Genomic DNA, 19071 nt, shown 5'->3' with positions numbered 1-19071 from the left:
AATGGAAAACTTCTACTCTGCAAAAGTCACTGTCAAGAAAATGAAAAGATAAGCCACAGACTAATAAAAACATTTGCAAAAGACATAGCAGATAAAAAAGACCGTTATCAGGCTTCCCTGGTGGTTCAGTGGTTAAGAATCTACCTGCCAATGCAGCGGACACGAGTTTGAGCCCTGGTCCGGGAAGATCTCACATGCCACGGAGCAATTAAGCCCGTGCACCACGACTACTGAGCCTGTGCTCTAGAGCCCACAAGCCACAACTACTGAGCCTGCGCTCTAGAGCCCGTGAGGCACAACTACTGAAGCCTGCGTACCTAGAGCCCATGCTCCGCAACAAGAGAAGCCACCACAGTGAGAAGCCCGCGCACCACAAAGAAGAGTAGACCCCGCTCGCTGCAACTAGAGAAACCCCATGCACAGCAACGAAGACCCAACGCTGCCAAAAATAAATAAATTTATTAAAAAAAAAGACCATTATCCAAAATACATAAAGAACTCTTAAAAGTCAACAGTAAGAAAACAACCAATCTGATTTTTAAAAGGGCCAAAAACCTTGATAGACACCTCACCAAAGAAGATACACAAATGACAAATAAGCATAAGAAAAGATGCTACACATCCTATGTCAGCAGAGAAATGCAAATTTTTAAAATAAATTATTTATTTTTGGCTGCGTTGGGTCTTCATTGCTGTGTGCAGGCTTTCCCTAGTTTTGGCAAGCAGTGGTTACTCTTTGTTGTGGTGCATGGGCTTCTCACTGCGGTGGCTTCTCTTGTTGCGGAGCACGACTCTAGCTGTACGGGCTTCAGTAGTTGTGGCATGCAGGCTCAGTAGTTGTGGCTTGCAGGCTCTAGAGCGCAAGCGCAGTAGTTGTGGCACACAGGCTTAGGTGCTCCACGGCATGTGGGATCTTCCCGGACCAGGGATCGAACCTGTGTCCCCTGCATTGGCAGGTGGATTCTTAACCACTGTGCCACGAGGGAAGTCCGAAAAATGCAAATTTAAACAATGTTAACAACACTAATAACTGGTAAGGATGTAGAGAAAAATAAACTCTATTCATTGCTGGCAGGGATGCAAAATGATTCAGCCATTTTGGAAAACAGTTCGGCAGTCTCTTATAAAACTAAACATATCAGGGAATTCCCTGGCGGTCCAGTGGTTAGGTCAGGGAACTAACATCCCACAAGCAGTGTGGTGCAGCCAAAAAAAAAACCAAAAACCAAACAAACAAAAAAACAAAACTAAACCTATGATCCAGCAATTACACTCCTTGATTTTTAACCAAAGGAGGTGAAAAATTGTGTCCACACAAAAATCTACATGTGGATGTTCATGGCAGCTTTATTCATAACTGCCAAAACTTGGAAGCAACCAAGATGTCCTTTTATATGTAGATGAATGGATAAATAAACTGTGGTACATCCAGACAATGGAATATTATTCAGTTGTAGGAAAAAAATCAGCTATCAAGCCTTGAAAAGACAGACGAATTTTTTTTCTGATTTATTTTTAAATTTATTTATTTATTATTTTTGGCTGTGTTGGGTCTTTTTTGCTATGTGTGGGCTTTCTCTAGTTGTGGCAAGCGGGGGCTACTCTTTGTTGTGGCGTGCAGGTTTCTCACTGCGGCGGCTTCTCTTTGTGGCGGAGCACGGGCTCTAGGCGCACGGGCTTCAGTAGTTGTGGCTCACAGGCTCTACAGCACAGGCTCGGTAGTTCTGGTGCACGGGCTTAGGTGCTCCGCAGCATGTGGAATCTTCCTGGCCCAGGGCTAGAACCTGTGTCCCCTGCATTGGCAGGCGGATTCTTAACCTCTGCAGCTCCAGGGAAGCCCAAGACAGATGAATCTTGAATGGATATTACTAAGTGAAAAAATCTAGTCTGAAAAGGCTACATATTATATGATTCCAACTATATGATATTCTGAAACAGGCAAAATTATGAAGACAGTAAAAATTTTTGTGGTTGTCAGGACTTGGGAAGAAGGAGGAATCAATAGGTAGAAGATGGGATTTCCAGGGTAGTGAACTCTTCTGCAGGATACTATAATGGCAGATACATGTTATTATACATTTGTTAAAAACCACAGAATAGAATGTACAACATCAAAACTGAACCCTAATGCCAACTGTGGATTTTAAGCCTTAATGATGTGTCAGTGGAAGTTCACAGATTGTAACAAATGTACCACTCTGGTGTGGGATGCTGACAGTGGGGGAAAGTGTCAGGAGTTATACAGGAAATCTCTATACTTTCCGGTCAATTTTTCTCTGAATCTAAAACCACTCTAAAAAATAAAGTTTTTTTTAAGCTGCCTATTTTAGAGAAAAGAAAGGTCCTGAATAAATTCATATTAACCTTAATAAATTAGAAAATGAAGAGTAAAAGAAACCCAAAGCAAGCAGTAAAAAGGAAAAAATAAAATTAGAAGAGAAATCACTAAAATATAAAACATAAAAACAACAGAGAAAAATCACTGGAACCAAAAGCTAATAATTTAAGATCATAAAAATTCATAGCCAGCCTGGTTAGAAAAAAGAGAAAAGACTGTCAAAGCTCACTCAAGAAGAAATAGATAACCTGAATATAGCCCTATATCTATTTTTTTTAAATGAAATTACAGTTGAAAACGTTCCTCTAAAGAAAACTCTAGGCCCAGATGGCCTTAAAAGTGAATACTAGTGGGAGTTCCCTGGCAGTCCAGTGGTCAGGACTCTGCACTCTTACTGCCAAGGACCCAGGTTTAACCCCTTGTCAGGGAACTAAGATCCCACAAGCTGTGCAGTGCAGCAAAAAGAAAAAAAAAAAAGTGAATACTATCAAACATTAAGAAATATTACCAAATTTACATAAACTCTTCCAGAAAACAAGAGTGAATACGTGCAATGCATTCTATAAGGCCAGCATTCCTTTTGAAACCAAAACCAAAGACACTGTAAGAAAATATGGGTCAATATCCCTCATGAATACAGAGGCAAAAATTCCTGTACAATTTCTAAAAGTAGAATCAAACAGTATATAAAAATGGTAATATATCAAGACCAAGTGGGATTTCCCCAGGAATGCAAGGTTTTTTCAACACTGGAAAAATCAACCCTTGAAAAATCAACATACTTCATCATATTAACAGATTAAAAAAGGAAAAAAATTAATCAATATATCTATTAAAAATATATAAACAGTCTCTTCAGCAAGAGGTGCTGGGAAACCCTCATGTCAATCAATGAAATCAGAACACTGACACCATATACAAAAATGAACTCAAAATAGCTTTAAGACCTAAATGTAAGACATGACACTATAAAACTCCTATAAGAGAAGAACATAGGCAAAACATTCTGTGACATAAATCATAACAATATTTTCTTAGATCAGTCTCCCAAGGAAAAAGAAATAAAAAGCAAAAATAAACAAATGGGGCCTAATCAAACTTAAAAGCTTTTGCACAGTGAAGGAAACCATCAACAAAACCAGAAAGAACCTACAGACTGGGAGAAAATGTTTGCAGACGATGCAACCAACAAGGGCTTAATTTCCAAAATATACAAACAGTTCATGTATGAAGTTCATGTTCAACTCAATGTCAGAAAAACAAACAACATAATCAAAAAATGGGCAGAAGACCTAAACAGATTGCTCCAAAGAAGACATACAGATGGCCAAAAGGCACATGAAAAGATGCTCAACACTGCCAATTATTAGAGAAATGCAAATCAAAACCACAACAAAGTATCACCTCACACCAGTGAGAATGGCTATTAAAGAGTCTACAAATAATAAATGCTGGAGAGGGTGTGCAGAAAAGGGAACCCTCCTACACTGTCAGTGGGAATGTAACTTGGTGCAACCACTACGGAAAACAGTACGGAGGTTCCTTAAAAAACTAAAAATAGAACTACCATATGATCCAGCAATCCCACTTCGGGGCATATATCTGGAGAAAAACTTGGTTCAAAAGTATACATGCACACCAATGTTCACTGCAGCACTGTTTACAATAGCCAAGACATGGAAACAACCTAAATGTGCACTGGCAGATGAATGGATAAAGAAGATGTTGTGTACACACACACACACACACACACGTTCACAGATTAGAAGACTCAATATTCCTGAGGTATCAATTCTCCCCCAAAACGATTTGAAGATTCATTACAGTTCAAGTCAAAATACCAGCAGTTTTGTTTTTTTTGTTTTTTTGTTTTTTTGTTTTTTTTTTTTTATAGCTACTTTATTTATCTATCCATTTTTGGCTGTGTTGGGTCTTCAGTTCGTGCGAGGGCCTTCTCTAGTTGCGGCAAGCGGGGGCCACTCTTCATCGCGGTGCGGGGACCGCTCTTCATCGCCGTGCGCGGGCCTTTCACTATCGCGGCCCCTCCCGCTGCGGGGCACAGGCTCCAGATGCGCAGGCTCAGTAGTTGTGGCTCACGGGCCCAGCTGCTCCGTGGCATGTGGGATCTTCCCAGACCAGGGCTCGAACCCGTGTCCCCTGCATTAGCAGGCAGATTCTCAACCACTGCGCCACCAGGGAAGCCCTACCAGCAGTTTTATTTCTACAAATTGACAATTCTAAAATTCATATAAAAATGCAGAGAACCTAGATCAAACAACTGAAAGAGAACAAAGTTGGAAGTGGACCCTATCTGACCTCAAGGGTCATTATAAAGCCACAGTAATCAAGATTGTGTGGTATGGAACAGAACAGAGTCCAGAAAGAGACCCATACATATATGGTCAACTGGTTTTATACAAATGGGAGTAAAGGTAATTCAGTGGAGAAAGGACAGTCTGTTCCACAAATGGCTCAGGAAAAACTGAATATCAGTATTCAAATAAGTGGACTTTGATGTGTAACTCACATCATATGCAAAAATTAACTCAAAAAGGATCATCGACCTAAATGTAAAACATAAAAATATAAAACTTCTAAAAGAAAACATATAACATATCTGATAAAGGATTTGCATCAGAACATATAATGTCTCACAAAACTCAGTAATAAGAAAACAAACAAACCAATAAAAAGGAAAAAATAAATAAATGGCAAATATTCACATGAAAAGATGTTTAACATAATTTAGGCCATTAAGGAAATGCAAATCAAAACCACAATGAGAAACTGATACATACCCGCTAGAATGGCTAAAATTAAAACGACTGATTATACCAAGTGTTGCAGAGAATGTAGAGGAACAAGAACTCTCGTACACTGATGGTAGAATTGTTAAATGGTATAACCACTTTGGAAGATAGTTTGACACTGTCTTAAATAATTAAGGGCATACCTACCATGTGACCCAGCTATTCTACTCCTTGGTATTTATGCAAGAAAAATTAAAGTGCATGCCCATACAAATATTGTACAATGTTCCTAGCAGCTTTATTTTTAATAGCCCAAAACTGGAAACAACCTGAATGTCTATCAATTATTAAATGGATTAACAAATTATGGTATGTCCATACAACAGAATACTAGTCAGGAATAAAAGGGAATGAACTCTTCATACACACAATATGGATGAGTCTCAAAATAATTATGCTGAGTGAAAGAAGTCAGATAAAGAAGTATACATACTATATGTTTCCATTTTTAACATTCTAGAAAATTCAAACTAATTTACAGTGACAGAAAAAACAACAATAGTTGCCAGGGCAAGGGTAGTCGTGCGAAGGCAAGAAGGGGATTACACTAAGTCACAAGGAAACTTTTGCTAATCATTTAGCAAATCAATTCACAAATTTCCCACTTCAAATATGTGCAATTTATTGTATGTCAATTTTACTTCAAGAAAGCTAACAAAAGGTCCAATGTATTTGATACACTAAAATTTTGAATACTTATTTTATCATAAGATTATTGTGTATGTGTGTGTATTTCCTTAAAAATTAAGTCTCCAAAAAAAATTTGTTGAAGGATGATTAGCATTCAAGGGTGTTGTGTTGCTGAATAACACAAGAAAAGAACAAAGAGACTGACATATACTAAAAACATAGTGGATAAATCTACACCTGGATTTCTTAGTAACTTAAAAGTTCTACAGATTTCTTTAAAAGTTAATCTTTAAAGAAGCATATTAGAAGTTTTTAAACATTAAGAAATCAATTAACCTATTTTACAGAAAAATGTTTGTTCTACTATCAAAAAATCTTAGAAAAACAGCATAAACTTTAACAGTTATTTAAAAGTTATACTTACTGAAAGGCCAAGAGATACAAGAAAACAGAACTTAACTATGGCTTTCCCTCATTCAAAGATTTTTTTCAGAAAAATAACACTGACACCAAACAAATCGGCACAAGGTAAAGAGCTAAGAATTTCTTCTCTTATCCTTCCTTGGCAATATACCCTTCTACTAACACTATGGAAAGAAGGAAACAGATTTGAAGTACTCAGAAAGACCAAACTGAGGAAATCAGGGGAAGCAACCACACTGTCCTACAAACACAAGGTGAGCCTCCTTTTCTGCTTTCTCAACTTGATGTATTATATTAAAGGATTCCCTTAATTCAAGTCTCTTCAGAATCTAATCCCATCTGTTCCATCTAATCCTCTTATACCTAAAAACCTAAACCTCCCAATGACAGAAACAACAAGCTGTGTTTTCCAGGAAGGACACTTACATATACAATCTTAATGATTAATATTAAAATCCTACTCTGTTCCTAGTGACTTTTATATATCTATGTATCACCAGGAGTACACTACCACGGTTATCAAGGATTTATGTGAAAATATTATACTGATAAATTAAAGTTGCAGTATTTAAAGGATTACAGTGACACCACATTGACATGGTGGTGACATCGAGGCATTTACTTGCTGCTAATTTCTAGCCTGAAAAATGTTTAGAGTCAAAAAAGGGTTAAAAATTAGACATAAAGTACAATTAAAAATTTTAAGACCGGCAGAGTCGATTCTAAGTTAATAAAGAAATAAAATGGAATTTTGCCTTAAGGTGTAAGAAATGACAAATGTAAGGTTCAAAAATGTACAATCGAAACTGGCTATAGAGTACAGGTATTTAAAAACTGCAATAGTAAATTAAACTTCCCAGTGACTCAATTTAAATGTGCTCTACAAATTTTAACCATGGGGTCTAAAAGGAGCCTTGAAGATCAGAATATAACTCAGCCATACATTCCTTGACGTAGCCCTATGTTTCCATCAATAGAAGGTAATAAAAAGTGTGGTGAACCAACAGTAAAGGAACACTGCCCTCCTAAAAGGAATCTATGGCTCAAATCCTCTACCATCCATCCACTGGGTCAAGAAGCAGCCCAGGGCTTCCCTGGTGGCACAGTGGTTGAGAATCTGCCTGCTAATGCAGGGGACACGGGTTCGAGCCCTGGTCTGGGAAGATCCCACATGCCACGGAAAAACTAGGCCCGTGAGCCACAACTACTGAGCCTGCGCGTCTGGAGCTTGTGCTCCGCAACAAGAGAGGCCGCGACAGTGAGAGGCCCACGCACCGTGATGAAGAGCCACCCCCGCTCGCCGCAACTAGAGAAAGCCCTCGCACAGAAATGAAGACACAACACAGCCAAAAATAAATAAATAAATAAATAAAAATTTTTTTAAAAGGAGCCCACACTACCTACCCCTTTCAAATACTCAAGGCCTGGGCTTCCCTGGTGGCGCGGTGGTTAAGAATCCACCTGCCAATGCAGGGGACACGGGTTCGATCCCTGGTCCGGGAAGATCCCACATGCCGCGGGGCAACTAAGCCCATGAGCCACAACTACTGAGCCCATGTGCTGCAACTACTGAAGCCCATGTGCCTAGAGCCCATGCTCCGCAACAAGAGAAGCCACCGCAATGAGAAGCCCGCACACCACAATGAAGACCCAACACAGCCAAAAATAAATAAATAAATTTTAAAATTTATAAAAAAATACTCAAGGCCTCACCAGATTATCTGCCTTAAATATCCAAGGGTTAATCTGATTATGACTTTACCAAAAGACAGACTCCAGGTCAATCCTCACCTGCCTCTTTGCCACTCCCTAACAGAAAGCCCAGAATCCAGTTTAATCCTCACCTGCGTCTTTCTCACTCAGCCATGAATATTTTGTCCACACACCCCCGCCGCTCCCTCCTCAACAGCTGAAACCCTTCCACTGTTCTCTCTGGAACTCAGAATGATCAGGAAAAGCTGCTATATTAAACTCAACCTTGGGACTGCCATGGTGGTCCAGTGGTTAAGACTCCACACTTCCAATGCCGGGGGCCCAGGTTCGATCCCTGGTCAGGGAACTAGATTCCCACATGCTGCAACTAAGACATGGCACAGCCAAATAAATAAATAAATATTAAAAAATAAATAAGCTCAACCTTTTCTCAGAATATTCCCTGCAGATTCTTGCTCTAACAAAACCAGGGGTCGCCCTGAACATCCTGTTTACCTCACAGTTACTTCAAGTAATGGATACTCTACTCCAGCTACTCTACTCTGGTTTCACTGGCTATGCAGGTGGGCTGGGTTCTCTTGCTCTTCAATGCTGATTCTAAACCCCTCTCTCAGGCTTCCATGGTGGTGCAGTGGTTGAGAATCCGCCTGCCAGTGCAGGGGACACGGGTTCGAGCCCTGGTCTGGGAAGATCCCACATGCCACGGAGCAACTGGGCCCGTTAGCCACAACTACTGAGCCTGCGCGTCTGGAGCCTGTGCTCCACAACAAGAGAAGCCGCGACAGTGAGAGGCCCGCGCACCGTGATGAAGAGCGGCCCCCGCTTGCCGCAACTAGAGAAAGCCCTGCACAGAAATGAAGACCCAACACAGCCAAAAATAAATAAATTAAATTTAAAAAAAATAAAAATAAACCCCTCTCTCTCTGAAGCCCTCCAGGTATAAAACCTCAAAACATCAGACCTTATCACTCACTAGGTCTCACTGTTACAGTTATTATCAATCCCTCAGAGCAGAATTTGGAAAAGTACAAGTTTAGTTGTATTTTGGGTCTTATTTAAGGCACATGGGATCTTTGTTGCCGAGTGCGGAATCTTCATTGCAGTGTGTGGGATCTTTAGTTGCAGCATGTGGGGTACAGTTGCCTGACCAGGGATCAAAGCCAGGGCCCCTGCATTGGCAGCATGGTGTGTTAACCACTGGACCACCAGGGAAGTCCCAGCCTTTTTTTGTTGTTGTTGAATTGTATGAGCTGTTTGTATATTTTGGAAATTAAGCCCTTGTTGGTCGCATCATTTGCAAATATATTCTCCAAGTCCAAAGGTTGTCTTTTTGTTTTATTTATGGTCTCCTTTGCTGTGCAAAAGCTTGTAAGTTTGATTAGGTCCCATTTGTTTATTTTTGCTTTTATTTCTATTGCCTTGGGAGACTGACCTAAAAAAACACTGGTACAATTTATTTCAGAGAATGTTTTGCCTGTGTCCTCTTCTAGGAGTTTTATGGTGTCCTGTCTTATATTTAAGTCTTTAAGCATTTTGAGTTTATTTTTGTGTATGGTGTGAGAGTGTGCTCTAACTTCACTGACATGCAGCTGTCCAACTTTCCCAACACACTTGCTGAAGGGGCTGTCTTTTACCATTGTATATTCTTGCGTCCTTTGTCAAAGACTGTCCATAGGTGTGTGGGTTTATTTCTGAGCTCTTTATTCTGTTCCACTGACCTGTATGTCTGTTTTTGTGCCACTACCACACTGTTTTGATTACTGTAGCTTTGTAGTATTGTCTGAAGTCTGGGAGGGTCATAACTCCTGCCTTGTCCTTTTTCCTCAGGATTGCTTTGGCGATTCTGGGTTTTTTATAAAGTTTCCATATAAATTTTATAATTATTTGTTCTAGTTCTGTGAAAAATGTCATGGGTAATTTGATAGGGATCACATTAAATCTATAGATTGCTTTGGGTAGTATAGCCATTTTAACAATATTAATTCTTCCAATCCAAGAGCAGGGGATATCTTTCCATTACTTTGAATCATCTTCAGTTTCCTTTATTAAGGTTTTGTAGTTCTCAGCATATAAGTCTTTTACCTCTTTGGTGAGGTTCACTCCTAAGTTTCTTTTTCTTTTTTGAAGCAATTTTAAAAGGGATTGTTTGTTTGCATTCTCGTTCTGTTATTTCATTGTTACTGTAAAGGAATGCAACTGATTCCTGTATGTTAATCTTGTATACTGTTACCTTGCTAAATTCGTTTATCAGTTTTTGTGTGGAGTCTTCAGGGTTTTCTACATATAGTATCATATCATTTGTGTATAATGACAGCTTTACCTCTTCCCTACCAGTTTGAATACCTTTATTTCTTTTTTTTGTCTGATTGCTGTGGCTAAAACTTCCAATACTATGCTGAAGAGAAGTGGTGAGAGTGGGCATCCTTGTCTTGTTCCAGATTTGAGCAGGAATGCTTTCAGCTTTTCAACGTTGAGTATTACATTCGCTGTGGGTCTGTTGTAAATAGCTTTTATTATGTTGAGATATGTTCCCTCTAGAACCACTTTTGCAAGATGCTCATCATCACTAATTATTAGAGAAATGCAAATCAAAACCACAATGAGGTACCACTTCACACCAGTCAGAGTAGCCATCATTAAAAAGTCTACAAATAACAAATGCTGGAGAGGCTGTGGAGAAAAGGGAACACTCTTATACTGCTGGTGGGAATGTAAATTGGTGCAGCCACTATGGAAAACAGTACGGAGGTTCCTCAAAAACTAGAGTTGCCATATGATCCAGCAATCCCACTCCTGGGCATATACCCAGACAAAACTATAATTCGAAAAGCTCCATGGCACCCTTATGTTCACAGCAGCACTATTTACAATAGCCAAGACGTGGAACCTAAATGTCCATCAACAGACAAATGAATAAAAAACATGTGGTATACACTGGGTTGCCCAAAAAGTTTGTTCCGGTTTTTCCATAAGATTTTACAGGAAAACCCAAACGAACTTTTTGGACAACCCTAAACACACACAAACACATACACACACACACACACACTGGAATATTGCCCAGCCATTAAAAAGAATGAAATAATGCCATTTGCAGCAGCATGGATGGACCTAGAGATTATCATACTAAGCAAAGTAAGTCAGAAAGAGAAAGACAAATATCAGATGATATCACTTATATGTGGAATCTAAAATACGACACAAATGAACATATCTATGAAACAGAAACAGACTCACAGACATAGAGAACAGACTTGTGGTTGCCATGGGGGAGGGATGTGGAGGAGGAAAGAATTGGAAGTTTGGCGATTAGTAGATGCAACCCATTATATATAGGATGGATAAATAACAAGGTTCTACTGTACAGCACAAGGAACTATATTCAGTATCCTGTGATAAGCCATAATGGAAAAGAATATGAAAAAGAATATGTATATATGTATGGCTGTGTCACTTTGCCATACAGAAAAAATTAACACAACACTGTAAATCAACTATACTTCAATTTAAAAAAATTTAAAAAAGAACACAAGTACCATACCCAAAACTGAATTCCTCTTCTTCCCCTAAACCTACCACACCCACAGTCTTTCACATCTTTGTCAACAGCAGTTCCATTCCTTCTAGTTATGTGGGCTAACATCTTTGGAACCATCTTTGGATCCTCTTTCTCTTACACCTCTTATCTATAAGAAAGTTACATGGGTTCTACTTTTGAATGTATTCATAACCTGATCACCTTTCACCACCCTCCAGTGTCACCACCATCCCTTTCTGGATTATTGCAATAACCTCCTAATGGCCTCCCTCCTTTCATTCTTGACTCTCTATAGTCCATTTACAACAAAGCAGCCACAGGTTCTTACAAAACCTAAGTAACACCATGTTACATCTCAGATCAGAACTCTTTAATGGAGGGGTTCCCAACCCCCAGGCCGGTACCAGTCCATGGCCTGTTAGGAACCGGGCTGCACAGCAGGAGGTGAGTGGCAGGCGAGCAAGCGATGCTTCATCTGTATTTACAGCCGCTCCCCACTGCTCGCATTACTGTCTGAGCTCCGCCTCCTGTCAGATCAGCAGCAGCATTAGATTCTCAAGGGGGAAGAACCCTACTGTGAACTGTGCATGTGAGGGATCTAGGTCGCGTGCTCCTTATGAGAATCTAATGCCTGATGATCTGAGGGGGAGATGAGGCGGTGATGCTAGCACTGGGGAGCGGCTGCATATACAGATCATCATTAGCAGAGAGGTTTGACTGCAGAGACCATAATAAATCAATCGCTTGCAGACTCATATCAAAACCCTATCAGTGAGAGGCAAGTGAAAACTAGCTCAGGGCTCGCACTGATTCTGCATTATGGTGAGTTGTATAATTACTTCACTATATATTACAATGTAATAATAATAGTAATAAAGTACACAATAAACTTAATGCACCTGAATCATGCCGAAACCACCCCCCACCACCCCCCATCTGCGGAAAAATTATCTTCCACAAAACCAGTCCCTGGGGCTTCCCTGGTGGCGCAGTGGTTGAGAATCTGCCTGCCAATGCAGGGGATACGGGTTCGTGCCCTGGTCTGGGAAGACACCACATGCCGCAGAGCAACTAGGCCCGTGAGCCACAACTACTGAGCCTGCGCGTCTGGAGCCTGTGCTCCGCAACAAGAGAGGCTGCAACAGTGAGAGGCCCGCGCACCGCGATGAAGAGTGGTCCCCGCTCGCCGCAACTAGAGAAAGCCCTCCCACAGAAATGAAGACCCTACACAGCCAAAAATAAAAATATAAATAAATAAATACATACATACATACATACATACACACATACATACCAGTCCCTGGTGCCAAAAAGGTTGGGGACCGCTGCTCTAATGGCTATCTTTTCACTCAGACTAAAAACTACGTCCTTCCACTGGCTTATACAGCCCTATGTGACTAGCCTCTCATCCTGGCCTCTTCTCCTACTGCACCCATCCCACCTCCCTTTCTCACTCTGTCCCAGCTGCCCAACACCATCCCCACTTGCTTTCTTGTTAACCACATGATTATAATCTTAATAATATTTAACATTTACTAAGTAATATTTACTATGAACCAGACATTGTTCTAACTGCTTTATACGCATTACCTCATTCAATTCCAACAATTATCTCCCCCACTTTAACGAATGATGAAATTGAGTTACAAAGAGGTTAATTAACCTAAGAGCTTGGTCTGTAAGTGGTGAAGCCAAAATTCAAAATCACAGGTGGACAAAGCCCACTGCACAGCCTAAAGTTTACATCTCAGTGATGCCCCCCGCTTGTTATCCTCACTTAACATTCTTCAGAAATAAGCACAGAATAAACAGAAGATAGAATAAAGGACTAAGAATGGAAATCCTAAAGCACTTGATGTAGGGTTAGAGAGGTGGAAATGCTTAGAAGAAACCAGGACACTTCCTCAAGTATTTTCAAAATTCAGCACATAACTAGTTAAACAGTAAAAGTCAGCACATAACTAGTTATTATGTAAAACAAAATATGACACTTAAAACTTACTTTTTCTGTAGTAACAGTCAAGGAAGGAACCAATGCAGGTGATGGTTCTGGTTGCTTCTTGTGTTTTTGTTTGTGTTTGTCCTTTTCTTTGTATTTCTAAAAGTGAATAGAAGTAAAATCCAATTTAAATTTAAATCATAATCCATATATATACAATAAAGATGAGATTTCTATATAATTGTGTTTAAGTAATTTACAGTGTTAACAAATATTTGTCAAAAATAACAAAATCACTTCTAACCATGATATTATTTTAAATATAAACAATACTAGTAATATACTTATGGTATTACTATATATATTACTACATATTAAAATATATAGTAATACTAGTATAACTTATTTTAAGGTGACTTCAGTTCCCTTATCCTTGACCAATGTAGAACAATATATAAACAACTGAAGTCTACAATTATTTGCTACTTTTATATCTGACAAACTTTTTCTTCTGTTAAAAACACCAAATACTGTTGCATACATTTCATAAATAGCACTTTAAAATTTACATAGCCCTCTGACATGCACTATCACATCATAATGATGTCGGATTCTCCATCACCATGCTTTAAATTCTATGGCCCACAAACTACAGAACAGGGCATAGAAACTCAGGCAAAAAATTCTTTCTGAGGTTTACTCCAAAAATAGATGAATTAGTTATCTCTGCTAAAACTGATGAATTGAAATATAACAAAGGAATTCAATTAATAAGAAATTAATTACATATTAGGAGCCCAACCTTATTTAACATCAAAAACTTTTAACCAAATCATTCTCAGATGTTTGAATCAGTAGGTAAGAGTCAGTATTTGGTGTGAAGTTTACTACTATTTAGTTAATTCAACTTATTTGTCATAGTTCATAAATTTAAACATTTGGAGCACTTAATCTATTCAAGGCATGAAAGAATAATATCACTGGCCCTGCCCTAAAACAGATTACATACCAGCAAAACAAAAAGCATAAGAATTAAGGATAGATGTTTTACTATAATACCCAAGAGTACTGCCACTCTTTGCTTTTAACTCCTGATTTAATAAGTACATTAGATACCTCTTGACTGCAATGTTAATACTTTAGTAAAAGAAAATGTAAAATAACACAATAATAGTTTTTATTCAGATTTTTTAGGAAATTTTCTTACTATGAAGATATTTTAACTGTGACAGATCATAAGATCATAAGGACTCATGCCTCCAATTCTTTGTAATAGGATGTCATGTACAAGTTCTGGAGCCAAGAAGACCCTTGAGAAGTCTTCTATGTCTTTCACCTTTGCCCCCTTAGGTCCCAGTCATCATGTAAAGAGTCTGAATAAGAACAAGATAAACAATCTCTACAATCTTGGAAAGCACACGAGAGTAATAAGTAAAGTATGCATGTGTAAATCTATGAAAATGTGAATGTATGGAAGTCATCATGAAATAACACAGAACTTTTTGGTCCTCTGTAATACGCCAAGAAATACATCCTGAGATGAAGATTGCAAATGCTCAGTGGAAGAGACTATGAATAGATTATATTCATAATATTGGCCGGTAAAATATGAATCAACGCAGTCTAATGACTTTCACACTAAAAAGATAGGCTGATTTTAATAGAACAAAAGGAAATTCCAGGAAAATATTCAATTAATATAAATATTTAGCATATGACAAAGACGGGATTCCAAATCAGCAAGGAAAGACTGAAATTATTTAATAATGGTACTACAATAACTGGTTAATAATTTAGGGGAAAGTATCTTATACAAAGTAAGACAAAATCCAAATGGATTACTTTAAAGAGTTAAATAAAAATTAAAATAATCTAAGAGGTTAAAGGAAATATTTTTTAAAACTTTAAAGAAAGACTTTTTCTAAGAGTAAAAAACTCACTAAAAAATCAGAAATGGATACCGTATGCTAACTCACATATATGGAATCTAAAAACACGGTACTGATGAACCTAGTGGTGGGTCAGAAATAAAGACACAGACATAGAGAACGGACTTGAGGACACAGCGGGGGAAGGGGAAGCTGGGACGAAGTGCGAGAGTAGCATTGATATATATACACTACCAAATGTAAAATAGATAGCTAGTGGGAAGCTGCGGCATAGCACAGGGAGATCAGCTCAGTGCTTTGTGACCACCTAGAGGGGTGGGATAAAGAGGGTGGGAGGGAGGCTCAAGAGGGAGGGGATATGGTTCACTTTGATTCACTTTGTTGGACAGCAGAAACTAACACAACATTGTAAAGCAACTATACTCCAATAAGATTAAAAAGAAAATCAGAAATGGAAAAGGCAGTTTTAGCTATTCAAATTCAAAATACTTCTACATCAATTTAAAAACCATTAAAAAGCTAAAAACAAACTGAGAAGTGAGTTAGTATGTTCCGTATTTCAGTGCTGTTTAAATTTTTTATAAATCAGTAAGAAAAAATATATATGCCATAAAGCAATGTACAAAGGGCAATTTATAAAAGAAACAGAGTCACTAAGCAACAATAACAAAGAATGTGCAACCCAACTACTAGAGAACTTAATGGTAATATTTTTCTATTACCTAGTGATCAAAATTGTTGGGGTTTTGCTTATAATAAGACCCAATGTCGCCCAAGTTACAATGAAATGAGTACTTGCATACATTACTTGAGAGAATGTAAAAATGCAAAGGACCATTTTAAAGGTAAGAGTTAGAAACCATGAATACATTATCTGATTTAGTAACTTCACCTTTAGGAAGTGAACAAAGGTTTAAATACAGTTTATTATGCTACTATTTGTGATGAGAAAAAACCTGAAAACAATCTGAATGTCCAACGACACAGATGTGGTTGAAAAAATTATTATACAACCATGTAATGGCCACTTAAAAAGCATGTTCTGAAGGAATATTTAAAGATTTGGGAAAATGGTTAATATGATATGAATTTTGCTTTAAAATTTTATGCAAGGAGCCAAAGAAATATGAGAAAGAAGAACAAATCTGGAGGCATCACAGGCCCTGATTTCAAACTATACTGCAAAACTATGGTAATCAAAATACTATGGTACTAGCACAAAAACAGACACACAGATCAATGGGAAGGAACAGAGAGTCCAGAAATAAACCCATGCTTACATGGTCAGTTAATCTATAACAAAGGAGGCAAGAATATGCAGTGAGGAAAAGACAGCCTCTTCAATAAATGATGTTGTGAAAACTGGACAGCTACATGCAAAAGAGTCAAACTAGACTACTTTCTTACACCATATACAAAAATAAACTCAAAATGACTTAAAAAGAAGACCTGAAACCATAAAACCAGAAGAAAACATGGGCAGCATGGTTTCTGAAACTGGTCTTAGCAGAATCTTTCCAGATATGTCTCCTGAGGCAAGGGAAGCAAAAGCAAAAATAAACAAAAGGGACCACATCAAATTGAGAATGAAAAGCTTTTGCACAGTGAAGGAAACCAGCAACAAAATGAAAAGGCCACCTACTGAATGGGACAAGATACTTGCAAACAACATATCTGATAAGGGATTAATATCCAAAATAAACAAAGAACTCATACAAATCAACATCCAAAAACCAACAACCCAATAAAAAAAATAAGCAGAGGACCTGAATAGACATTTTTCCAAAGAAGACATACAGATGGCCAACAGACACATGAGAAGATGCTCAACATCACTAATCATCAGGGAAATGCAAATCAAAACCACAATGAGATACCACCTCACACCTGTCACAATGGCTATCATCAAAAAGACAACAGGGGCTTCCCTGGTGGTGCAGTGGTTGAGAATCTGCCTGCCAATGCAGGGGACATGGGTTCAAGCCTTGGTCTGGGAAGATCCCACATGCCGCGGAGCAACTGGGCCCGTGAGCCACAATTACTGAGGCTGCACATCTGGAGCCTGTGCTCCGCAACAAGAGAGGCTGCGATAGTGAGAGGCCCGTGCACCGCGATGAAGAGTGGCCCCCGCTTGCCACAACTAGAGAAAGCCCTCGCACAGAAACGAAGACCCAACACAGCCATAAATAAACAAAAATAAATAAATTTTTAAAAAAAAGACAACAAATAATAAGTGTTGGCAAGGATGCAGAGAAAAGAGAACCCTTGTGAACTGTCGGTGGGATTGGAAATTAGTGCAGCCACTATGGAAAACAATGTGAAGATTCCTCAAAAAATTAAAAATAGAATTGCCATATGATCCAGCAATTTCATTTCTGGGTATTTACCCAAAGAAAACAAAAACACTAATTCAAAAAGACATATGCACAATGTTCATTGCAGCATTATTTGCAATAGCCAAGATATGGAAGCAACCTAAGTGGCCATCAGTAGATAAATGGATAAAGAAGACAGTGTGTGTGTGTCGTATTACTCAGCCATTAAAAAAATAAAATCTTGCCATTTTACATGAATGGATTTAGACAGTATTACACTAAGTTAAATAAGTCAGACTAAGAAAGACAAATACCACATGACCTTACTTTTATGTGGAATCTAAAAAACAAAACAAACAAACCGAATGAAAACAGACTCAGATGCAGAGAACAAACTGAGCGGGGTGGGGGAGAAAACTTCCAGCTATAAAATAAGTGAGCAAAGGGGCTATAATACACACCATAAAGAATATGGTCAATAACACTGTTAAGAACTTTGTACAGGGACAGATGGTTACTAGACTTATTATGGCGATCATTTCATAATGTATGTAAATATCAAATCATTACATAGTACACCTAAAACTAATACTGTACATCAACTATATTATTTCCATAAAAAATAAATTTAATAAATAAGTGAATAAAATTTTATGCAAAAAGAGTACCAACCAGAAGGAAATAAACAAATACTGAATATTTTTATGTAAAACCATAGGTAAGGACAACCAGCGTCACTCCTAAATATATTAGTGTGTATAATTAACAATAAAAATAATCAGAATTGTAGCAATTTGTAATTTACAAATATATATATTATCTCATTTAATCCTTAAAACAGCCCTGTAAGGATCTATTTTTACAGATCACAAAGGAATGGCTTAAACAAGCACAAAATAGACTTTAACCTACACCTCCCAAGAAAGTTAACTGAAACCTTTAAAAAAAAAAAAAAAAAGATTTTTTTTTTTTTTTAATTTAAAGAAAAATATAGTTAAGCTACCCATGATGACGAATTATAAAATGGAAATTTGGACTTCCCTGGTGGTGCAGTGATCAAGAATCCACCTGCCCAATGCAGGGGACACGGGTTCAATCCCTGGTCTGGGAAGATCCCACATGCTGCGGAGCAACTAAGCCCATGCGCCACAACTACTGAGTCTGCGCTCTAGAGCCCACGGGCAGCAACTACTGAGCCCACACGCCACAACTACTGAAGCCCACACACCTAGAGCCCGTGTTCCGCAACAAGAGAAGCCACCACAATGAGAAGCCCACGCACCGCAACGAAGAGTAGCCCCTGCTCACCGCAACTAGAGAAAGCCCGCACACAGCAAAGAAGACCCAATGCAGCCAAAAAACAAAAACCAAAAAACAAAAAAAAAGGAAATTTGAAAGAGATGGGGAAAGAAGAAAGATATAAAAGAAGGGAGAGAAAATGTTTCCATTTTAAAGTAGCTTTAGCTCCAGAATGAA

General features: G+C 38.4%; 1 protein-coding gene across 14 annotated transcripts in view; it reads right to left on the bottom strand.

Moving 5' to 3' along the window:
- MLLT10 (MLLT10 histone lysine methyltransferase DOT1L cofactor) overlaps positions 1-19071 on the bottom strand; it is a 251930-nt gene that overhangs the window by 95833 nt on the left and 137026 nt on the right. For all 14 annotated transcript variants that reach the window (XR_014242616.1, XR_014242617.1, XM_082385304.1 and 11 more), the window contains one exon: positions 13455-13550. Coding sequence is in view for 12 of the 14 variants with exons in the window: in XM_082385304.1 (XP_082241430.1) it covers positions 13455-13550 (96 nt within the window). In the remaining 2 variants the exon portion in view is untranslated. The remainder of the gene's footprint in view (positions 1-13454; positions 13551-19071) is intronic.

Source organism: Balaenoptera borealis (genome assembly GCF_965194805.1).
Source record: "Balaenoptera borealis genome assembly, chromosome: 3".
NCBI classification, from domain to species: domain Eukaryota; kingdom Metazoa; phylum Chordata; class Mammalia; order Artiodactyla; family Balaenopteridae; genus Balaenoptera; species Balaenoptera borealis.
This window is presented reverse-complemented; position numbering and strand designations above follow the sequence as displayed.